We start from the raw sequence: 24,950 nt of genomic DNA, 5'->3' as shown, positions 1-24,950 counted from the left end.
TCCTTACAGAAAAGCCACTTGTACAAGGGAAAAGCATAATTGTCTTCACTCCTCTGCCGGCCTTTGAGGCTGTCACAAAGGCTAGAGTTTCTAACACTAAAGCCTTCCATCCTAGATGGATACAATGGTCAACATCCTCATCAGCTGTTGATGTAGACTTTGTCCTTAACCTGTCTTTACAGACACAAGAATTCTTGCTGTATGAACATGTTTATCCAATGCCGACTTTTGTCTTACCTCTTTAGCACTATAAATATATTGCTTACACTGGTAGTTCAGCTCAACCTATATGTTCTAAACAACAATATTTTATTTCATAAGCCACTGTTATTGGTGTGATGGTAAACAAAATACTCACACACAGTCCCTAGGGTACAGCACTGCACAGTTGGCTGAACTGAAGGCTTTACTTCCTCCACACAAACATACAGATTCGGAATTCTCCACACCTATAGTGAATGATTCGTATTATTGTGTACAATCCTTTAATGATAATTCATATTATTGGAGACAGAATGGATTCAAAGATTCTAAAGGCAACACAATCGAGCACAAAACTCTTTGTGTTAAAGTGGCAGACGTCAAAGATAGGTTGCCATGAGCTCATCTTACTCATACTTTAAGTCATCAGCGTGTAGAACACACCTTGTAGGGAATTCCCTGGCTGATGAAGCAGCCAAATCTACAGTCGCGACTGCTACTGTTGCTGCGATTACTTCTTCCAAAACAACAGTAGAGTCTGGTATTTTGGCTGCCGTTAATGCAAATAAAGACGGCACCCCCTTATCCAAGGGATTTACATCCAGATAGAACTACCAGCCGAGTAAACAAAACATTCTATTTGTAACTATTCCAGGAGTTGGTGATTCATTGACCTCCAACCAAGATCGCAGACTAGCTTTAGTGACAGCTATGCAAAAAAGGGTTGCTTCTGCACATGCAGGTGTGGTGGCCACAATTTTGCTGCTACGCAATATTATTGGTGGCATAGCTTATAACAGGCCAAGAAATATGTCCTTTGTTATTTAGTCGACAAATTGGAGGTTCCACCGTGGCTCATCCACTGCAGACACACCTGTTCATTTCTAATAAACATTCCAGCTGCATTTATTTGGACCTCTGTGGTCCTCTCATTTCAGATAGTGTTTAAATTTATCCTAGTTGCAGTTGATTCTTGCTCCAGCTTCCTCTGGGTTTGGCCACAGCGCACGGCTGACACTCAAACTGTTATTAAAGACCTGCAAGCCTTTACTGTGACACATGCATGCAGTACAATCCACTCAGACCAGGGCCCAGCTTTCGCTTTAGAAGCATACCGGAATACTATGGCATCCCTGGGTATACAGGTGCATTGTTCTTCTCCATACCAGCTCAAGGGCAATTTTGTTGAGGAGAGAATGAACTGTGACTTAAAGCAGTCCTTAACACCTATAGTATTCGGCACTGGGCATAGTTGGATCCATCACATCTATGGGGTTCTGCTGAGGGCTCTTAATAACCTTCCTAAAAGATCTGAGTTGGTGGACCCCATGCAAAGTTTTTTTGGGCATCAAAATGTATGTTCGAGACCATGATAGTCCAGACATTGTGGTGGCTGCCACACCGTTTGACGTAGATAATCGCTGTGCTGTCTTACAGTATCTACAAAAAGTCTGACACCCAATCCAATGACCTCTCACTCTGCGAGATTGAAGGAGAAACCAGACCCTTTCAACTGGATTTCAAATATTGGTGATCTCATTTGTTAAATAGTGGAGGTGAAGGAGTTTGGCTCCTCGTACCGAGCACTAATGCAAGTCCTTTGTATCCAAGGCACAAGAAAAGTTATCTTGCCACCATCTGCCTCGTTCTAAAGACTCATTTTTCCTCCACTGATCATGTCAAATAACACCAGGTAGGCGATTCTAAACAGTAGGCCACAAGGAGTCTTTGGTGGTTCTCTGAGTCCTCTTGCTACCAAACAGGCAATCTCTCTGCAGCTGGTGAACACCACCAACGCTGTTTATCCCCAGGAGGGGTGGAGTAGACTGTCCTACAACTAATCACTGCATCTGCAACCAGCAACACAACTGAAGTGAATACTGCTGTTACTACAGCGTCTTCCGCAACTGATGTCTTTTATGCAGATCAACCATTAGTGGATCCACCGCTCTTGGATTTTTTGAGACCTATTGCAGAACCAGAGCCACCAGTTTTTCAACTAACTGCTGGGTATTACATGGATCAAGATGATTTTTCCTCTGTCGGTTCTTCTGCTTTTGACACTCCTCTATTAAGGATCTATGTTTTCATTTCATGGCTGTAACACACTTATCTGGTCCCACCTTGGATATATGTTTGGATAACACTTTCCTTGTTTTTTTTATTCCTGTGGATTAATGGCCACTATCTTCCAGAACACTCTGCTACACAACTGGCTGATGGAGATGGCCCCACACTCTTCTTATATATCACACACAAGAGGGTCTGGAGGAGGACTATGCTACAAAATAGAAAATGTATCCTATACTACTCCCGTAATCATAATACCCACACAATATATCTAGAATATATAACCCATCACTGCCCCTGGCTGATGCCCAAGATAATGACCTCCCAAAAGTTAAACTAAAAAACAACGCAACTTGGTCCCACTTTAACACACACAGTAAAGATCACATTTTAAAGACGTTAACCTCTCTGAAACCCTTAATCATTTCATAGACCCGCTCCCAGCTAATTACCTAAAAGACTTAATTCCTCTAGTTCTACCCCTCTGGACCAAGATCATTAATACGTCCCTTCTTCAAGGATCCATCCCAGACAGCCTGAAATCAGGTCAGGTCTCACCTATCCTAAAGAAACCTACAGCTGACCCCTCGGACCCAAATAACTATCGCCCGATTTCTAACATTCCAATGCTAGCCAAACTCCTGGAAATATGAGTTAACTCACAGCTGAACCGTCACATTGTTCAATTCAACCTACTTAACCCCTTCGATGCTGCGCAGATTCCGCCGCTGTGCTGGCGGAATCTTGCGCGGGCGTGGTCATGACGGAATGGTTCCGTCATGAGCACAGCTCAACCGTGGGTCATGACGGAACCATTCCGTCATGAGCACCGAAGGGGTTAACCAGTTTCAATCAGGCTTCAGAGCAGATCATAGCACTGAATCTGCCATGACACATATACTTGACGACGCGCTAAAAATCCTAGACCAAAACGAAGCTTGTCTACTAATTCTACTTGACCTATCTTCAGCCTTTGACACTGTCAAACACGGCAACCTGCTCAAACTCCTGAAACACAGAATGGGAGTATCTGGAACTGTATTTAACTCGTTCACTTCTTTCCTCCAAAATAGATCCCAAAGATTCAAGGTCAACCAAACCCTGTCCAACGCTATGCCAGTCACGTTAGGAGTTCCACAAGGCTCCTCCCTCTCTCCTACCCTTTTCAACCTATTTATGGAACCACTTACCAATCTTCTCAGCCTCGCCAAAATTCACTTTCACATGTACGCTGACAACACCCAAATATACATCAAGATCCACTCACTTGATGACATCAAATCACTCAACACCACGCTACAAAAAACCCAAACTTGGCTGGCCGAAAACCACCTGAAACTAAACTCCCTCAAAACTGAATTCCCCCCAACAAAACTCCCATTATACTGGACTGGATGAAGCACTTAACAGCTCTTAATGGACAACCTCTTGTCGTGGACTCAGTGAAATCGCTAGGGGTTACACTGGACAGTAACCTAAAGATGCAGAAACATATCAGCGCCTCCACAAAAAGGAGCTAACTTCCATCTGAAGACTCTACAAAAACTGAAACCCTTTCTGCCTGCCCACGATTTCAAACTAGCGGTTCACGCCCTAGTAATCCCTCGCGTGGAATATGGGGCGGTAACCCTATGCGGCCTCTCAAGGGCAGCGACAGCCCCACTAAGAGCCACGATCAACTCAGCTGCGAGACTCATCAAGGGTTCAAAGAGGAACTCCCACATTTCCCCAGACTTGAGAGCCCTCAACTGGCTTCCGTTTGAGGCCAGAATCCATTTAAAAAAAAATTGCTTGTATGACACACAAGGCCGTCTACCACAATGCCCCCCCACTACCTAGCTCAGAAACTGGTGCTCTCTTCGGGCATCAGAGCCTCCAGGAGTGCCAAGACTCTTCTTCTGAAACCACAAAGATTTTCCCCAAAAAGAAACCTATAACCGATCATTTTCTGGTATGGCTCCTAGGATCTGGAATGCCTTGCCCAGTGAAACAAGAATGAACCCTTCCTCTGCCGCATTCAAAAAAGAAGTGAAAGCGATCCTCATGGCTAAATTCACGTGAACTCTTTAACTGTTTATTGTATTTTGTTTTTCGTATGCTGTTTTTACGCTCCTCAGTTGTCCTTCTGCTAGCTTAATCTCTATGACTTTGAGATTTGTATAACTCTTTCACTTAGATCTTGTTATGTTTAGTTCTGGCTTTGCTCTTATGACTTGTTAAGTACTCTGTTACTCGCAAGAGTCTTGTTCGCGCTATATAAAACCTTCAAAATAAAAAAATAAAAATATATAGGGTAGCACTAAAAAGAGTAATGTGAAAGCAGAAGGGAAGGGGGCACAACATAGTTGTGGACGAAAACCCTCACTCACCCGAGGGTGCCATGCTTCATCATTGGGTTCCTCCAAACACACGGGGACTGCAAGGTACCCCATGTGGGCTACAACTTACCCAAATGGGAAGGAGCAGGAGTGCAAAGCACTTGTTGGATCTACCAACTCAATAAGGCAAGTAGGGACAGAGTGCATATAAGGTGTGAAAGTGTTAAAAACTACCTACATAGGGGCAACAACTTTATTCTTCCATCCTATGTGGTAGTAAGTAAAAAGCGAGTGGGAGTAGGGTTTTAGATATATACCCTCTCTAATGAGCAACATGTTTCTGCCAAGTTGACAATCAAGTTCAGGGCATTTATCAGGATCTAGATCTATACCGTCACTCTGTTAAAGTGCATACATCATAATAAAAGTGGTACTTAAGCCTCATTTCTTGACCATCATATGCATGTAACAGTCAGTAGTTTTCGGTCAGAGGGCTCTGTAAAATAATAAGCAAAGAGAAACATCTCATGTCAACTGGTATGAAAAACCACCATTGTGTACCATCACCCTTCACTCGGTGTTAAAAAAAGTTAAAAACTCTTACCTAGAAGTCAATACATTTATTCCAACTCAACCATCTACAGAGTTTCTCACCAATCGGTTCCTCTAGTAGGGATAACAAATTGGAATACATAGACTTGATAAAACTGTATGGTCCAGAACAATATACAAACCACCACCAAGATAAAAGAACAAACAAAGCACACAGGGCAATGGTATATGTGCTCACAAGTCTCTTGGTAGTAAATTAAAACTAAACCTGAATGTAGCCATTTAATAACTATGTTAGAGGTGAGACCTGTATGTGGACAATTGTAGTAGCACTCAGTACATCGGTCTGCTAAACTACAACAAATGTCTATGTATATGTTCGTAAATCTGCCCGGACATGATACAGTGAATGTATAGACGCGGGTAAGTAAAGTCGAGTTTAGACCCTTGATGAATATACAGAGGACAAGGCAAATGTATACATAACACGAACAATGCACCATGCGATATCAGTATTAGCCTCTACAGACCTCTCTCAAGGATAACCAGACGTATATCTAAAAGCTGCATATATGGCATACCCGCTACTTTAAAACGTGTGCCTCTGTAAAGGTCTGTAACTTGTAAATAACCAGACACTAAAATTAACCATGTGGTCTTTACAAAAGTCCTTTCAAGCAATAGCCACTCAGGCAGCGTTCACCTCAGATACCGCAATGGTGCTCCATGCAAACTCTGGAGGGAGTATCATACGGTAGAAACGCGCTCCTTAATACGCAAGTGGTGTGAGTGAGACGTAGGGTGCAGCGCGTGCGTAACACGTCATGCCGGTCTCGAATCAAGTTACCATTGTAACCAAGTCTCGTTTCTTAGAAACCTTCCGTTCTGGATATGGTCTTTTCTCAGGGGCTGAATTAATTATTTTCTTTACTGTCATTGCCCACAGTATAAATGTCAAACATGGGGAATGTAAAGTTATAGAAAACTCTCTCCCCAACATCTGAAGAAGAGGCAGACTGTAGTATAAAGAGCTGACCCTCAAAGATGTATATTGTATCAAAATCTAGGCATGTACAAGTTCTGATGTTGTAATATAGGAAATTATATCCTTATAACTTGATATTGAGCAACAGTAACTGGTAAATATGAACAAGACATACAGCCGTATGTCATATTAATATTTCATATCTTTTCATCTTTTTATCTTTCTCAATCACATTGAACACCAGAGTATATCATCACTCAAGCCTCGTTGGTGGCTGCCTAATCTGAACACCCATCGTTCTCTATGGAACAGAATGGTCTCAAGGGGTCCCATATTTCTAGGATCGTGAGGTTTGTCTAATGCCACCCAACAAAATTCTTCCTCTATGTGGCCAGCCTCAAGAAAATGTCGGGTAAGTTTAGTATTGGACTTCTTACATTTGAATGGGCTCTTATGTTCAATCTTCCTGGTTTTAACTTTGAGTGGTCATACCCACGTAGTTTAATTTACAGGGACATTGTGTCAGGTAAATAACTGCCTCTGTATTACAGTTGGTGTGGTTAGTTAGTAACCAAGGTGTTTTGAGTCCCAAATCCAGTTGTGATGTCTGTATGGTTAGATGACAAACTATGCAGGTCCCACAAGGGAAGTGGCCTTGGACAGGTGTACCAGTATGGATGGTCTGCAACTGTCCAGTCAAACGAGAAAACCTGGGTCGAGATTGAACCAAAATATTGCCAAGATTCCTACTTTGTTTAAAGGCAAAAAGTGGTCTCTCACAAACTTTTTTGCCTTTATTCAAGATATGCCAGTTGGAATTAATGGCTTTCTCGATCGTAGTACTGAGATGGCTAAATGTGCTGACACATACCAAACGGTCGGTAGAGGGTTTATCATACGTTTCTAACAGTGCCTGTCGATTATTATTCTGGGCTCTTTTTTGCGCTCTCCGTACCAAATGTGTAGGGTAATGGCGTGTCAGAAGATGTTCACTCAGATTAGATGCATGTTTGTGATACATATTAAGTTTGGTACAATTTCTCCTCAACCGCAGGAATTGGCCCACCGGGAGATTATCTCGGAGGTCAAAAGGATGGAAACTTTGATAGTTGAGAAGAGCATTACGAGCCATCGGCTTCTGGCACAATTCTGTATATATCTTCCCATCTTTAGGATATAATCTAAAATCAAGGAATGATAGCGTCTCATTGCTAGATTCACATGTAAATTTTAGATGTATATTCAAAGAATTCAGCCAAGTTGAGAAATCTAGTAAGGATTGTGAATCTCCCTCTCAGATGACCAAAATGTCATCGATGTACCGCTTCCACAGCAACAATTTACTGTGGAAGGGATTTAACAACGGGTAAATGCATGTTTCTTCAAACCAGTGCATGAACAGATTGGCCATACTGGGGGCACAGGTGCTGCCCATTGAAGTGCCAGTCACCTGCCAGTATAGTTGTCCTTCGAAAGAGAAAAAAATTCTCTCTCATAGCTAGATTGGCACATTTCATCACAAAAGACGTGGGAGTCTGGTCACTGCGAGAGTTATCTTCCAGTAGATGTTCAATAGTCCGGAGAGTATCTTCTTGGGGAATATTCGTATAAAAGGCTTATACATCAAATGAAGCCATGAGGTGTACAGCCGGATTGAAATCAATAGTGGTAAGGAAGGATAAAACACATTTAGTGTCCTGCATATAGGGTGGCATCTTGGCCACCAAAGGTCGAAGGAACCAGTCTACAAATTGTGACAGTGGTTCAAGTAATGAACCAATGCCAGAGACTATGGGCCGACCAGGAGGGGGCCTCTGGGTTTTATGCATTTTCAGCAGAATATAAAATGGCAGGATCTTAGGGTGCTTAGGTGTTAAAATTTGCCTCATTCTTCGTAATCCATCCAGCTTCTTCTGCCTCCTTCACAAGACTACAAATGGTCTTCTGTAGTCTCATAGTCTCATAGTGGGATCGCGCATGATTGGCTTGTAGTATTTGGTGCCTTGTAATTGCCGCAGGCATTCTGTACGGTAGGCTAGAGCATCCATCACAACGGTGGCCCCACCTTTATCTGCTTGTTTAATAACAATCAGGGGGATCAGTTCCTAGTTCAAGTGCACACCATTCTTCTGCTTTATTCATATTAAAGAATGGTTGTCTAGCTTGACCTTTTTCAGCATTGAAGGACTAACACTGCTTTTTCAAAAGTCGCTACCTCTGAGGGTAGTTGTTGTAATGTGGGCAGAAAAGTAGATTTGGTCCTCAGGCCAGTGTTATCAGAGTTTTCTGGTCTCATATCCAGAGAATTCTCAAAGAAAAAGGAGAGGCGGATTTAGCAAAAAAAAGCGAAAAGTTCTTGGTGGGTTTTAAAAATCATGCCCCATGTGGGTAGTAACAAACCCTAATCCTTTATTTAGGATCGTAATTTCAAGGGGGTTAAGAACTTTGACTTAAATTAACTATTAGGTCATTGTGGCACTGGTCGATACGCCAGACATTCTCCGCGTGGTCCGTTGCTCCAGGGAGGGATTCCATTGTACTTGGGGTCTCGGTTGTTCCAGTCGTGGCTCCGGTTGACAGCCTCTTGTATTTCTTAGTCTTCCTCTTCGTCCCCTGTCCTGACCTAAAAAAGGTCCTTGGTAACCTGGTCCGTTGTTAAAGATGGCGGATGGAACTGCCAAGGTTGTGGTGGCCACCATACATTCGGCGGTGGCCTGTGTGCAACATTTCCTCGTCCTCTCATTGGTCCAGTGTATTGCAAGGTCTCAGAATCACTGGATCCTGAATCATCTGACTGACTCCAGTCATCGGAGTTTGAGGTCCATTCATCTGTATTTCGGCACCATCCAGGTGCTCCTCTATGATTGGTATTTTTGTTTGGGAGTGTAGTATATTCATCAGTTATATATGGATAGATTTTCTCTTGAGTAAATCTATCCATGCCTTTTGTTTATTTATTCATCTTATATTTAATGAGGTCATCCTTTGACTCATTAAGGGTTTTAGTAATTTCCTCTAAACGTTTTTTGTAAAAGGTGATCTGAGCAGAACATTTTAACTGGTTCTCTAATGTTTGGATTTCTAGTATCAAGAGATCTGATGTTTCGTTTGCTGTAGTAATTAATAGAATGAGCCAATCTCTAGAACACTTCCAAGCTATTTTCGACCAATTGATCTTGAAAATGTTATTATCAAGGAACAATTTAGGATCATTAGAGACCACTAAGCCCTGCGGGGTTATGTTGGCTCTCAAGTACTCCGTGAGAATTGCTGCATGTAGAGCAGTGCGTATATGTTGCCTCTTCAAATTAGTTAATTTGTTCCATTCGTCTGTTAGTGCAAGTGTCTGTGTAATCTGTGTGTCTAAAATACTTGGTGTCTACAAAATAGCTTGGACCATATCATCATCAAAAGCTAGACCTGTGTTATCAGTCATAGTGCCTAGTCTAAAAATCCCTTGTTCAACAAGGTTATAACTAAATCCCAACTAAATAGTATGTGATCAGTTCAAAAGTAAAGAAAATTGCATAAAAGTGACCCACAGATCAGACGACTGTACTAATATAGATCACACACAAGAGGGTCTGGAGGAGGACTATGCTACAAAATAGAAAATCTATCCTATACGACTCCCGTAATCATAATACCCACACAATATATAGGGTAGCACTAAAAAGAGTAATGTGAAAGCAGAATGGAAGGGGGCACAACATAGTTGTGGATGAAAACCCTCACTCACCAGAGTGTGACATGCTTCATCATTGGGTTCCTCCAAACACACGGGGACCGCAAGGTACCCCGTGTGGGCTACGACTTACCCAAATGGGAAGGAGCAGGAGTGCAAAGCACGTGTTGGATCTACCAACTCAATAAGGCAAGTAGGGGCAGAGTGCATATAAGGTGTGAAAGTGTGTTACAAACTACCTATATAGGGGCAACAACTTTATTCTTCCATCCTATGTGGTAGTAAGTAAAAAGCGAGTGGGAGTAGGGTTATAGATATATACCCTCTCTAATGATCAACATGTTTCTGCCAAGTTGACAATCAAGTGCAGGGCATTCATCAGGATCTAGATCTATACCGTCACTCTGCTAAAGTGCATAAATCATAATAAAAGTGGTACTTAAGCCTCATTTCTTGATCATATGCATGTAACAGTCAGTAGTTTTAGGTCAGAGGGCTCTGTAAAACAATAAGCAAAGAGAAACATCTCATGTCAATTGGTATGAAAAACCACCATTGTGTACAATCACCCTTCACTGGGAGCTACAACAAGTTAAAAAACTCTTACCTAGAAGTCAACATAGTTATTCCAACTCAACCATCTACAGAGTTTCTCACCAATCGGTTCCTCTAGTAGGGATAACAAATTGGAATACATAGACTTGATAACACTGTATGGTCCAGCACAATATATAAACCACCAACAAGATAAAAGAACAAAAAGCACACAGGGCAATGGTATATGTGCTCACAAGTCTCTTGGTAGTAAATAAAAACTAAACCTAAATGTAGCCATTTAATGACTATGTCAGAGGTGAGACCTGTATGTGGACAATTGTAGTAGCACGCAGCATATCGGTCTGCTAAACTACAACAAATGTCTATGTATATGTTCGTAAATCTGCCCGGACATGATACAGTGAATGTATAGACGTGGGTAAATAAAGTTGAGTTTAGACCCTTGATAACTTGATAACACTAACAATGCACCATGCGATATCAGTATTAGCCTCTACAGACCTCTCTCAAAGATAACCAGACGTATATCTAAAAGCCGCATATATGGCATACCCGCTACTTTAAAACGTACGCCTCTGTAAAAGTCTGTAACTTGTAAATAACCTGACACTAAAGTTAACCATGTGGTCTTTACAAAAGTCCTTTCAAGCAATAGCCACTCAGGCAGCGCTCACCTCGGATACCGCAATGGTGCTCCATGTAAACTCTGGAGGGAGTATCATACGGTAGAGACGTGCTCCTTAATACGGAAGTAGTGTGAGTGAGACGTAGGGTGCTTAACACGTCATGCCGGTCTCGAATCAGGTTACCATTGTAACCAAGTCTCATTTCTTAGAAACCTTCTGTTCTGGATATCGTCTGTTCTCAGGAGCTGAGTTAATTATTTTCTGTATGGTCGCTGCCCACAGTATAAATGTCAAACAAGGGGGAAATGTAAAACATAATAGAAAACTCTCTCCCCAACATCTGAAGAAGAGGCAGACTAGTATAAAGAGCTGACCCTCAAAGATGTATATTGTATCAAAATCTAGGCATGTACAAGTTCTGATGTTGTAATATAGGAAATGTTATCCTTATAACTTGATATAGAGCAACAGTAACTGGTAAATGTGAACAAGACATCCAGCCATATGTCATCTCAATATTTCATATCTTTTCATCTTTTTATCTTTCTCAATCTCACAATCATAGAAATATGGGACCCCTTGAGACCATTCTGTTCAAAAGAGCACAACAATGGGTGCTCAGATTAGGCAGCCACCAACGAGGCTTGAATGATGATATACCTTGGTTTTCAGTGTGATTGAGAAAGATAAAAAGATTAAAAAGATATGAAATATTGATATGACATACAGCTGCAGATTAGCCCAGTACTATGTGACTCTGGGCAATAGCTTGCTTAATCTTCCCGACAGCCCCCAGCGCCTAGAGACCCTTACGGGCGAGTGTTCGCGCTTTACAAATGTGGATATTATTATTGTTATCTATTGAGAACATATGTCACATTTAGTGGGTCAAGTTTGTTCTATTTATTCCAAATAAAAGCCCCGTCCTTTCTTTCAAGAAATCAGAAGCGTTAGGCCAGTGAAGTAAAATTGAGCAATCAACACTACAAGTTACACAAGCACTTATTTGTGAAGTGAAAGCCAAGCTGTGGGAAACCGGTATTTGTGGAGAGAACAGGCAACCCAAGACGCACACTGCAGCATATCTACGCTGATGGTACCAGGTTTGATTTTCGATAGCGAGCACATATTTTCGGTTGTTGATGCGGACAGTTTCGCCGACTTCTGTATTCCCAGTTTAAATGCCTTCCCTATATGCAGTTGAAGCAAATTTGACACATGCAAATAGATCTCTTTGTAGAGAGTGAGACAGGATGTCAAAATTCTCCATTTTGAAAGGTAAATTATTTAAACATTATACGTTTACATTTCACTGGAGCCACAGAGGGTCCCATGAAATAAATAGTTCTAATAGGCCATTCAAAAATATAAAAAAGAGCTGCTGACCTAAGTTGAACCTAAGGACTTGGGCAGGGCAGGGCAGGGCAGGTCTGATACTGCTGCTCAAACACACATTGTGTTAAGCAGAACCCTGTTGATGAAGATAATGTTTTTTAAAATCTAAGTGCACTATAGTTAAAACAGGAAATGATAAATAATCATGGTGAAAGTGCAAAACTCCATTGCGGAGGCATGATGCTTCCAAACCACTTTTGATAAAGAGGTCACAGCAATTACTATTTCGGCACCTCCTCCCTATTCTTGTCTCTTCAAACAGCTTAGCAGGAATGAATGCTACTCGACCACTCGCTACATTTTTGTTTTTCTTTTCTCTTTTTTTTTTTTTGCAGCAACAAAAAATACATTGCTCACATTATACAAAAATAATTGAGTGATGGTTAGAAATCCCAGGACTCCCGAGTTTGGCAACATTCATCATTTAACACCCACGATTTTGACTCTTGAGAAAGTTCTGACGCATTGAAAAAGCTGACTTCTAGCGAGATCACATCTTGCAATAACCTTCTGTTACTGTAAAAAAGTTAGGTTTTTAGGTCGAGCCTGGGCAGCGCATGCGCTGCTCTGCATGCTATATTCCGGTACATACTTTAAGCTCCGCCCATTTCCCGCCCATCTTTTCAATTTGCTCCATGGTACCGCCTTGTCTGCATTTGTAACTTCCTGGAAGGACTGGACTTTTTACTGGTGTTGTTACACAGTCTGCTTAATGTTGTCGGTGAGAACTATTTTCTTTAATGATCTTCCCCTATTCCACCCACAACGTCTCAGCACGCCACCCGCTTTTATATTATTATTAGTAATCAATTTAAATTTTTCAGCGCAGTCCGCTTTAACTATAGCGCCGCACTGCTTTAGTTATTTAATTTACAGCGTGGTCCACTTTCACTTTAGTGGCCACGCTTATTTATTTATTTTACAGCAGGGTCTACTTTCACTTAAGCGGCTGCGCTACAGAACCTTTATTTATTTGTTTTTCTTTTTGGGTGAAAGTGCCCACACCACACTTTCACTTTAATGTTGGCAGCGCCCCTTTCTTTACATGCTGCTCACTGTAACCTGTATACAGCAAGCAGGCGCGCAACACCCATTGGGCTCACCGGGTTTCAGCCCCCCACCGTCGGGTGTCAGCCCAGGCTGAGACAGCTTTGCGGGCTGGCGAGCGACTAATTGCAGCCACAACCGAGTATTTCACAGGTCTTTAAAAGACCATTTACTTGTTAATGACACTTCTTTTTTGCGCATTAAAAACTCAAAAATCTTAATATGAAGCTTCTCGTGATCCAGCATTACCCACCAGCAACTTTAATGCATTGGTTATTTTTTTATGCAAATAAAAAACAGAAACAATCTTAAAATTTCATAGCATTTTATTGTACCAAGCATTTCGATTTAGAAAAAGTCAAACAACATTTTTTTAAAAAGCATCCATTTTAACCATAACATGTAATCCATTCAAAATGTTATCAATATACATTTAGAAATAAGGCACATTTTTTATTTAAGATTTTTTTTAAAATTCCCTTTTTAACACCATCCATCAATGCCATCAAACATTTAAGTAAATAGTGATTGCATAGTACTGAATCATGGAACAAACCATATTTGCAGGAGTCCATAAGATTATAGCAACAGTTCAGTAGAAGGTTTGTTTTTATTTGTAGATATAAAATATGCATCACACCTACTTATGCCTAAACAATTTCTTTCCTTTGCTAGAGAATAATTTCATTAAGGCATAAATTAAAAATCTGCTTTTCAGATCCTTTTTTTACACACTGCTAGATCCCAAACACGTTGCATATAATTTGGTTTTATTTCATAGCCAACGCTTGAAAGCAATAGGCCTCAAAGCTGTTTGCAAATTCTAAATGAAGTAGAGTTAGGGGTAATAGAATTTGTGGAGTTCTTAGTGTTTATTCATGAAACTCATTCCAATAGATTGTTCAATATTGAACATTTGTTTAGGGAAAAAAGTAGACGTGTAGCACGAATAAGTGAATGAAGATCCCTTCAATTGTGCACTCTTTATTCAGGATTAAGTCCAGAAATATCAAGCTGATTATGTGCATTTCCTGGCTGGTATTGCAGTGGAACATCTACATGGATCAAATAAGCCAATTACCCTGAAAAATATAAAGGCCTTTAAAGTGGATATCTCACAGAGTATGTATCGGTTTAGAAGCCCCTTGTCATGGATGCCACATTTATTCAGTTCGTTTTTACACTAAACAGCACTTTTCATGCTGCTGGGACTCGCAACTAAGTTTTTTCCCATAATTAGAAACTGTTAAACTTACACCAGAGTACAGTTATGTCACACCTTTCATTTTATGGAAACAGAGATTAGAGAAACTGTGAAACATGCGGGTCATGCATTCTACTGATATTCAGGGAGCAAGCCCATCAACAAGGTATTTCACCAGAAGTCGCTTACATTGTTTCTTCGCAATAAACTTTAAACAAATTCTCTAAATCCTAAAGCACAGTAAAGGCCAATGACTATCTAGTCAAAGTTTGTCAAAGATTAGAGTTCAGTGCTCGTTTGAAGGCAAAGCACTAATAAAATCTTTTTCAGCACCATTCATCTCATTATGAGGATAAAGCTTCATCCATAGCAGGCTATCTAGGATTGTTCATCATACATATTCAGTCATATTTGATCTATATCCAGACACAAAATATCCAACAGGCTAGATGAATTAGCCAATCAAACATTACTACAAGATAATGGTGCTAGATTATGCACCTTTATTGTTCAATCAGTCTCTCTTGATTTACAGATCATAAGAACTATCTATCAAATAGACAAAGCAATGGCATGGTAAACGCAATAGGCGTCTCAATCTCTTAGCCTTTGATAAGGGCATTAGATCTGGTACCCTTGACAGAGGACAGGGTAGAACTATTCAAGAGGGTGACAGTAACTGCCCAAAAAGTTAGCAAAAGTCATTCATATAACATATACTGGTTGCGCATGTTAGACTTCCAACTGTTGGGATGACGATTTGTGGATTACAAAAAAACAAACAAAAAAAAAAGTTAAAACCCATTCCATCTAAGAAAAAAAGGCTACCAAAATCTGATAATCTGCAGGTGAAGTACACATGCTGGGACATAGAACGCAACTTAACACAATTACAAAAATATAAGATATAAAAAGTATGTAGCCCTTCAACATTAAATCATTGTGCCAGTGAGAGGGGTTTATATTCTATGCCTGCTTTCCTACAAATGAAAATGAAAGTCTCAGCATGAGAATGATGAATGTTCCTGATGTCATACAGCTAGAATACAGCCTCATTATACCCCTTAAACACATCTAAATGGGCTGAATTAACAAAAATACTAGGTGAAGCTTAAAAAAAAAAGCATTTAACAGAACAAAAAAACATTCAATACATTTGGATCAACTGCCCTAATTCCCAAATAGGGAATTATTACGACAGGTTGTCTCAGCATTCAATTATGCACTATGTATCAGATTAGGCCAGTGTGCAATAAATCATTAGTTAAAACCAGTCTGTTTCAGTTAAATGGCTCTGTGGAAGATTTTTTCACAAGTTATAAAAATGAATTCATTCTATCAATATAAAACAAAATGATGGGGAGTGCAATATCCAAAATGATTATAAAAATTCTGTTAAAGATCATTTAGGAGCCAACATTTCATTGAGGTGATCCTTGTAGAAAAGCTATGTGTCAGCTTGCAGCATAAAGAATTTCCATCAATCGATCCCAGAATTCCAGTTTTTTTGATTAGAAGAGTACGCATGTACTTCTGCGCTTAGCACCCCATTCTGTAAGCACACAGAATACATGCATCTATCCTTCAACTAGTGTGCAATCAAGCAACCTGTTCAGTAAATCACAGATGGCCTAGGATTAAATAGATAGGAGGTTAAACATATGGAGATATCCTCTATATGTCCTTCGAGCACATTGCTTATTCGATAAAGCAGATTTAGCCATTCCCTGCTTTGAATGGTCTTGCAAATTGGGAGAAATTTAAAGTTGCTTAAACAAATTGTGTCACAATGGAATTCTAAAAAGGTATTTGTGCAATCACGTTCTTAATACATGAAACATATTTTCTATTCCTGAATACAGTTTCACCCTTCCATCGAGGGATTTTAACTATTTATCCACAATATTAATGTTTCCTCCTAAAAAAGTGACGTAAAACTTTGAGCTCCTCTTTATAGTTTTGGTATAGGTTTTGCAGCTACAGCTATGCTTTCAACGGCACACTCATCAGTCCCTCTGCGAATTCTGAAATAACCATTTTCACCCCAGGAAGACCCCCAACTATTTTTAATGATCCAGTAGTCTTCCCCTGTAGCAGCATCCCTGCCGTAGCCTACTAGCAGCACCGCGTGGTTCGTCAGCTCAAAAGGGTTGAAGGGATCCTGCAGACCTGTGTGGTGATAAATCCCCCCTTGGTAATGCAGAAAGTCATCATAAACTTCAAAAGCTACTGCCAAAGGCCCATGTTTTACAAGTTCATATTTCATAAAAGCCTCATTACAACCCCCATAAAACCCTCCAACATAATGGTACTCTGATGTGTAGTACCGGTAGCAGTCCTCTTTAAGTTTGCAGGGAGAATCATCAGCGGTGTAAGGGAGACACTCCTCCTCCACGATTCCAAAGTCTTGAACATATTTTCCTGCGATAAGATAGGGAAATCCTCCATCACAACCTGAAAATATTAGAACACAAGGTTATGAACATATCCAGGTGGCCTTTTATTTAGTCTGACTTTTCTTTTGCAACTTGTCCTCATTTTCAATTCGAAACTGATTTTCCAGCTGTGGTCTCTCTTTAGGGAGAGGTTAGGAGTAGACCTGGTCAAAAATTAAATCATACCAGCATAATTTGTGTCTTACATTTGCTATATGAAATTCCAGAGCTTATCCACTAGCAGTAAAAAAAAAAAAAATACTGTGAAAGGATGGGAACAGAGCGCGAGCAGCTGCTGTTGAGCATACTTTCTTCCTTTGTACACGTTTCACACTAAAATATAGTATAACATTATGGATTTATACTTTACGTAATCACACAAATCTGCAGAATTTTTTTGTAATTACATTAAAGCAAATTACACAAATTTCGTGCACCCCTAATAAGGAGGGAGTCCACCATGGCCTTGTAACACAGTTAACTTGGCAGCATGGGAGGGTTTTAAATGTGCTTATACAATAACTTGGAAACGAGGATAAACACTCTTGTGCAATTTCTCTTCTGGCTTGTGCAGCAGGTCTCGCAGTTCACCCTTCTACATTGCTTTACCACCCAATAACCACTAACCTACATACAACCTTTCAACCACACGCCACAGTACAATTTCACTGCTGGCCTCAGATACTTCTGTCTCCAGAATTCAGATTCCCTGAGACCATCATTCTTTGGTAACGTGTATGCAAAGATCAGTGGAAAAGCTGTTGGCAGCACAGAAAGATGATGGTTGGGTGAGGATACTGGCTGAGTTAGTCGGATTTGGATTCCATCAGCGCTGTGCTCAATGGCCAATGCTTTTGGCAACGGCAAAAACAGTGCTTCTCGCACTCATTCCAAATGGCCAAATTTACCAGGGTTTAAAATAAAGAGTTACAAGTTACTCTCCTTGGTCGTTATTTACAATGGGCTGTATTTCCAGGAGCCTAGCTTCAAGGCGTAGTATAGAGTACATAGTAAAGCTAAAAAAAAAAAATACATAGCACAAAATGTACAACAATCAATAAAGAAAGAAACCATTCAGATGCATATGTAACAAGTGAGGAGGAGAATCCAAGGTAAAGTTCATTTATGCATAGTGGAAGGAGTGGAAGACAACCACTACATATTGCCTGAAAAAGAAGGGGACTTCAACAGATGGGCTGAATGGGTCCACAAAATATCCAAACGGGGGAGCAAGTAGACGGGCCAGACCTCATGTTAAAGTTTCCTTGAGAATGAGGTCAGGATTTTTGCATGTATGAACTTTTTAGGCAGGTCATTCCATAGGTCAGCTCATGCTTTTCCTTCTGTTAAAAGCTAAAGGAGGGCAAAGTGTTGGCCAATGTAAGAACAAAGAAGTCTGACAGCCTGCTGGAAGGAAAAGTAGTTGGTTAGGTATTGGGGGGCTTTTCTGTTCAGTGTCCTCCTGAAGAAAAAAAAACTAATATTTTATGCTGAATATGCCATTTCAAAGGCAGCCAGGCCAGTTTGCACCTTTTGGGTGGAACCTGGTTGTTTTTGGGTCTCGCCTAGGCAGCGCTTGCGCTGGATTCAGGATACGGGAATGAAGCTCCGCCTACTTTCAGCCCAGATTTTTAATTGGATTCCCTCATTGTCCTTTGTAAATGATGGCTTTTCATTTATCCATAAGCTTAATAGTCTCTCCTTAGTACTGCCTTTTCTCCAAATTGCAACCTTCCATGAGGACACCCCAGTTACACGTGTGGTTACTCGGTAGGCTTTAATTACAGCCTCCAAGCACGGTTTTCTTAAATGGTTTTGTCCTGCCTGCTGTTGGGACACGCTCATCCGCAATGCTCGTTTGGTTTCTGTACACAGCGTGGCACGCCTCAGCAGAAATAATGGCGATCGTGCCTTTGTTATGTTATTTGCTGCCTTTCTTTTTCTATTGACTTTTTTTTTTTTTTTTTTTTTTTTAACAATGGCGGCACCCGCACCTTAATTTTAAACATCTTAAGCTAAAGTGTGGATGCCACGATTGCTTCCAAAGTAAAGAAACAGAAAAACACTGTTTTTCTCTTTCTTTACTTTTGAAGCAATCGCGGCACCCGCGCTTTAGCTGAAGAGGTTTAAAAATAAAGCATGAGTGCGGCAATTCCTCTTTTTTTATTGTAACAACCCATGTTGCAGGGTGTAGTACCATAAGTGGCCAAAAGAGGTCTCATGGGTACACTATACCCATGTGTGGACATAGCTACATGAGTGGGTGTGTCCTGGGGAAATTAAAGTTCATCCTTAGATCTCACCAGTGCACAGGGAAGCCATAATGAGTACACTGGCGGGTTACTAGTCATTAAAAGTTTCCCAGCTACATGGTTGCTTCAATGTACCCCAAGGTGTTGGGTACCAAACACCTCGTCATAATAAACCCACACTGATGCCAGTGCTGGATTCATTAATAAATGCACTGAGAGGGCATCTTAGAGGTGCTCCTGAAAACCAACTGATCCCAAGTTTGTTCACCCACTGGTTTCGTCCAGCCAGCCACCCTAGACAAGTTTCTGATCCCTCCTGGAGGTGAGAGCCTGCACTCTGAAGTCAGGAACAATGCCTGCTCAAGGCTGAGGTGCTCACATCACCTACAAGCATGAACTGCCTTCCAGGGCTGGAAGCTTTAATGGCCCAGCCGCCTTTGTAATGCGACCCAAGACTCTCCAGATAGCGGAGATACCCACCCCCTGTCCTGACCCCATTTTTTGGCGGCAAGACAGGTGGGAAAATTAGTAAGAATAAGAAGTGGTGTGCCCACATCAAGCCAGCAGCAATCGTAAGGTGGACTAGCTGATGTGGAATGCACTTTTCAGATTCCTCCTTCTTGTTTTGAAGGGAATTAGTATTCTAGGGTCAGAGTTATGCCCACTTACCACAGGAAGTAGTCACATAGAGAGTGTAGACACCCTAAAGGTTGGTATCCCATTGGCCACTACCGGTCACTCCCCATAGCACCACTAAATTGAGTATTTAGGTGGCACCACTGAACCCAAAAACGGAGAGTCAGCCGATCAAGAGAAGAAGGATGAAGTAGAGTCACTGCCTGGCGAGGACAGTAGAAGAGCTGAGAACTTTTGGTGTGAAACCCTGCATGCTCACAAGTCTCGACAATCCGACAGAATGACTCAATTTGTAAAGCTGGAGAGCTACCAAAGTCCTGTGTAGCCTTCCAGCACTTCGAAAATCACCTACCGTCTCCCTTGGAGCAGAGGAGCTACTCCCCTGCAGTCCGTAAGCACCAGTCCACTGCCATGCAGCTCCCCAGCCCCACTAATGCTGCAAAAGACCAGGAGAAGTTACATGCACTCGGGAAGATCAGATCAGTCTCCCTACAGAGTGTGAAAACACCAGGACCATCTGGAGCCATGCAGCACCAACCCCTTGGGTACCTGATGCCCTGCACTAAACAGAGGGAGTAAGAGTACAGCCCGCACCACGACTGAGCAGCCGTCGAGGGCCATCACTGAGACCCACTTTGTGAATGGCCTAGCTGCCCTGCATTTGCGCCTGCCAGCTGTTTGCATAGAAATGCAAGGAGTCTCTGTGCGCACCAGCCCAGCTGCCCTTACCCCTCTGCACCCAAGCCGCCCTGCCACCGAAGAACCGGCTGTGCCCCCTTGCTCCATGACCCCTTGCAAGCAAAGCCCCCATTTGGAAGCTCTCAGACTTGTTTCCAAGCCCCCATGTGCAGTCGGTTTCCAGGTGGCCCCACTTCACCATAGCGCACCCAGCTTCATTATCACGAGCACCGTGCTCCGGTAAAACCCAGACAGTTCCCAAAGAACTGCTGGTAGTACTTTGAATCATGACCTCCTACATCTACAAACCCTTAAGGTGAACCCCTGAAACAGATTGCCCTTACCTTTATGCACCTGTGATTTTTCCACCCATAGGAGTGCATGGTGCATAAAATCACACTGGTTCGAACGTTTTACTTACCTGTATAAATTTCTAATGAAAACAGCACTTACCTTTGAACAAAGTTCTTGGTTTTGAAAAGAGCGTGTGAGGGTTTGTGCGAGTGTGCGTTTTCTTTTTTAAATTTGGGCTCAGATTTATTCTTCGAGTCGGTCCCTCATTTATTGCCTTTGAGAGTCCAACAAATGCTTAGCACTATGCTCCGATAAGCCTAACTGCTCGCCCACGCTACCACAAACAAGAACGTTAGTATTATCTACTTTACTCTCTGTGAAACAATTTGGGGTCCACTGGATTCTCCAGACAGTGTACTTCTTTTTACTACACTACATTGAGAGCCAGCTTCCTACAACAGGTTAGGCAGAATCACTCTGCTCCAATTTTATTATTTCTCACTGCATAACCACTTGGTAATTACATTCAAAATGGCGGGGTCTCCTATGTAAAGTAGACACTAACGCAAGCCAAAAGATCTCGGAGCTCTCCACTCCAAACAAGGAACTAAATAAGCCTCCTCTGCTCGGAATGTTAATGTGTTTGTTTCTTGAAGTGGTGGAAAAGAGATTGAGAAGTGATCTGCAGTGATTTTCTTTGCTACCTTTAAATGAGTCATGGTGGTGCAAAAACACAATTTCTAATGTTTGCCACAAACCCCTTCACAGTATGCAAGGATGATGCAAAGGACACACGCATAATGAATATATCTCAGGTCAAACATTACAGGTTAAGGTTTAGGCTTCTAGAATTAAAAGATTTTTATTGAGAAATGTAATGAAATATTCATTGCATTTGCTACCCGTACTTGGCAAATGAGAACTGGAACATTACCAAGTGAATTGAACAGAGGTTTCTGTAAGATTATGGGTTTAAATATTTTATGTCTGGATACAACAGATAGGAAGGCAGAATAATTGATCTACATCTTCAGAAAAATCTTTTTTTGAATAAACTGTAAATTTGCTTGCATTACCTTGAGAGTACTGGCTACAGGACACAACCTGCTGAGGGCTAAGAATGGGCGTCTGGGAGTTGTTGGTCAGGATACGAATTCTCGCTTCCAACATCCCCATGGTAGCAAACGAATAACAACTGCCGCAGGAAGCTGTGGAACAAAAGCATAACGTTATTCAAAGAGGAAGTAACAAGGTAGGGAACAAAAACATCCCTTGTAGGCATGGAAACAGGAGAAAAGTAACAGGTTAGCAAATGTTGCCATAATTCAGGGCCTTAAAATCTCTGTTTCACATAAAGATGCTGAAACTTAATTTGCATGAAGAAATGATGCGAACTGAGCAAAGTTAGGGCTACTACGTCCATTCAGCACCCAGGCTAAGTAAAAGGAACATGAGGTAGAATTAAGTAAGAGGATCGATCCCTTTGTAAATCTAATATGCTAAGTGACTACAATACGTATTTTCCGTCTACCACTGTGTGGGTGGAGAGTGAAAAAAACAACATCTCTGCTGGCTGGCCACCAGCCATGACAACTTTCCCACAGAGCGGGATTTGCTTTTTAATGTGGCTAGATGGGCAGGCTGGGTTATTTCCTAGTGTTCATCCCAAAGAACTGCCAGCTTTCCACACAAATTTTGAATATTCACGACAAAACTAGTTTAGGTATCAGATTTGACCTTTCCGAAGACATCCAATGGCCACAAAAAAAAAAGTCCAATGTTAAAACATGGGGTTTGAGTCACAAACCAGGGATTGCAACATTTGGAAATCTACTGGTACAGGTTTCCGCTTGGATTGGATTACAGACTTTTTGAGAATATCGGGAGCATTTAAACATATTCATGTTGATTTTCGGCTTTAGTGCATTTTACACTGCATGAAAAAACCATGCAAGCAAATCATGCAGAAATGGCGTTTCAGTTACCATTCCAGAAAGACTCATAAGCAAAATCACTCCACTTAAAGGTAGGAATGTGTTCCGAGGTAAGAAACTAACGGGAAGATGCTTGTAATTACCCATAAATGGAAGAGTTTGTGGGGGTTCAGTGCAAGTTGAAGTGACACCAATTTAACTCCAAATCTGAAATAATAGCTATTCTAGCAAATTTTTTCATCATTGAAAGCTTAATTTACAATTACAAAGTTCTGAAACTCCAAGGGATTTACGGTTGCATTATAATTTTTTTGATGACTCAGTTTCACATAACACCGGAAAAATGTTTATTACTGGAGCCCTTCATAGCCCATCCTTTTTTAATACCCGTGTTTAATGTCTATAAAATCACTTCGGTGTGAAAAACTACACACCAATTCTACTAGGAGTTGGACCATTGTAAAACGTTTAAGTAATGAACTAGAAACAATGTAGCAAAATAATTAGAAATATAGATAGGCAATTGTGAATTACGGGATGTTTTGTCACCAATGTGTTCTAAGCAACATCAAATAGAGGCGAGTGGCGTTCACGTGGTCTAGGATGTCATTCAGAAACACAAGGTGCAAAACATCCCGTAATTCACTTTTTACAAATCTATAATTTTGTGTTATGTATGGCTCCCCAAAATCTTCTGCAAATGCTTTCAGCTGCTACACAGCAGCATAGGAGTACGTGCTCCATTCCCAGTACTCCTCTGACAGAGCAGCCTGGAATTCCTTTAGTAGTATTAGTAGAAAAATCGAAGATTTAGACCGTAGTCTATTAAACCAAATTTCATACAGGGAGGCAAAAAATATCTTGCACCCAAATGTCTAAAAAAATGTAAACTGGTGATCAAGTGACATGGTACTTAATCTTGTACATTTTGATATTATTTGAACAAACAGAACTTCACAGTTACAATGATGACAACAGTGAATTAAAACCAACATAAAAATAGTCATTACAAAAAATAGATTATTTTGCTCTCTTTTTCAAGCTGCTTATAGCTGCTAGAAACCTACCTACAGAGCAAGCTACAGCTACAAATCACAAATCATAAAAATTTGTATCGTTTCCAGAGTAATCTCTACACAATATTTAATTAACAAGAACATTATCAACTGCCACCGAATTCCAATAAAAAATAAACAATCCACTAAAATTGACACTGGAAGTTTGTTTAGTGCGCAAATCCCGGATTTAACCCCACCCAGAATTTCATGAGCTCTCTTCAGTATACTGGATTCAGGCGTTCTGAGAGACATGCGAAGGGTGCACCTTCCAACCAAGAGTTTCTGCTTAGGTACAGTGGGGAGGTCTTTGTGTTGATATAACTCAGATCCCTTACGCTGGGTTTCATGACAAGACCGGAGGCTACCATTATGCATACTCTTATTTGCCACTTTAATCAGCACACCTTTAAAGAACTATATTAAAAAATGTACAACACAGAATTGGAACTCCACTATCCATAAATGTCACGTTAACAGAATACTCTTCCTCTTTCTTTTAAATGCTGCTTCTGATCAGATAAGGCTCTTTTATCTACACAGTGCTTTATGGAAAGCGGTGTTTAGTGAGAGTTTGTGAGAAAGTAGATGCGAGAAGGGCTTCTAATTTATGGAAGCTAGCGTGGGAAAGGTTGAACAATAATGCTTTTGAATGAGGTAGTTCGCTTAAAATAAATGTTTATGTAGAGTTCTTAAATATTTATTTAAGCATAGCGTTTGAGTTTTAGTTTGACAGACCGCTAATAAGTGCCTCTATTTCTTTCAGGGACGCTATGCTGGCGCGTGTATAGGGCTTACCGGCTGGTGGTACGGAGCGCATGGAAGGCCTCGAGAAGGTGTGAGGACAATTGAAAAGGATTGGAGCTCAGCGTGAGGTAAGGGTGCACTACTTTCGAAGGGAAACACAGCTGTGAAACCGCTCACAGTGTAGAATATGAGGAAAAGCCCAGAGATTGGTTCCTGTGATCACGCAAGGTTACAGGTGCCAACTTGGATCAGGCTAATTTCGAGAGGAAATACGAGGT

The 24,950-nt window shown here is 41.1% G+C and overlaps 1 protein-coding gene across 1 annotated transcript in view; it reads right to left on the bottom strand.

Moving 5' to 3' along the window:
- Positions 1–13,745: 13,745 nt before the first annotated feature.
- CTSC (cathepsin C) overlaps positions 13,746–24,950 on the bottom strand; it is a 127,342-nt gene continuing 116,137 nt past the window's right edge. The window contains exons 6-7 of the mRNA XM_085623146.1: positions 22,013–22,144; positions 13,746–17,095 (exon numbers count right to left, since the gene is read on the bottom strand). Coding sequence (XP_085479272.1) covers positions 16,593–17,095; positions 22,013–22,144 — 635 coding nt within the window. The 3' untranslated portion in view covers positions 13,746–16,592. The remainder of the gene's footprint in view (positions 17,096–22,012; positions 22,145–24,950) is intronic.

Source organism: Triturus cristatus, chromosome 8 (genome assembly GCF_964204655.1).
Source record: "Triturus cristatus chromosome 8, aTriCri1.1, whole genome shotgun sequence".
Classification (NCBI taxonomy): domain Eukaryota; kingdom Metazoa; phylum Chordata; class Amphibia; order Caudata; family Salamandridae; genus Triturus; species Triturus cristatus.
This window is presented reverse-complemented; position numbering and strand designations above follow the sequence as displayed.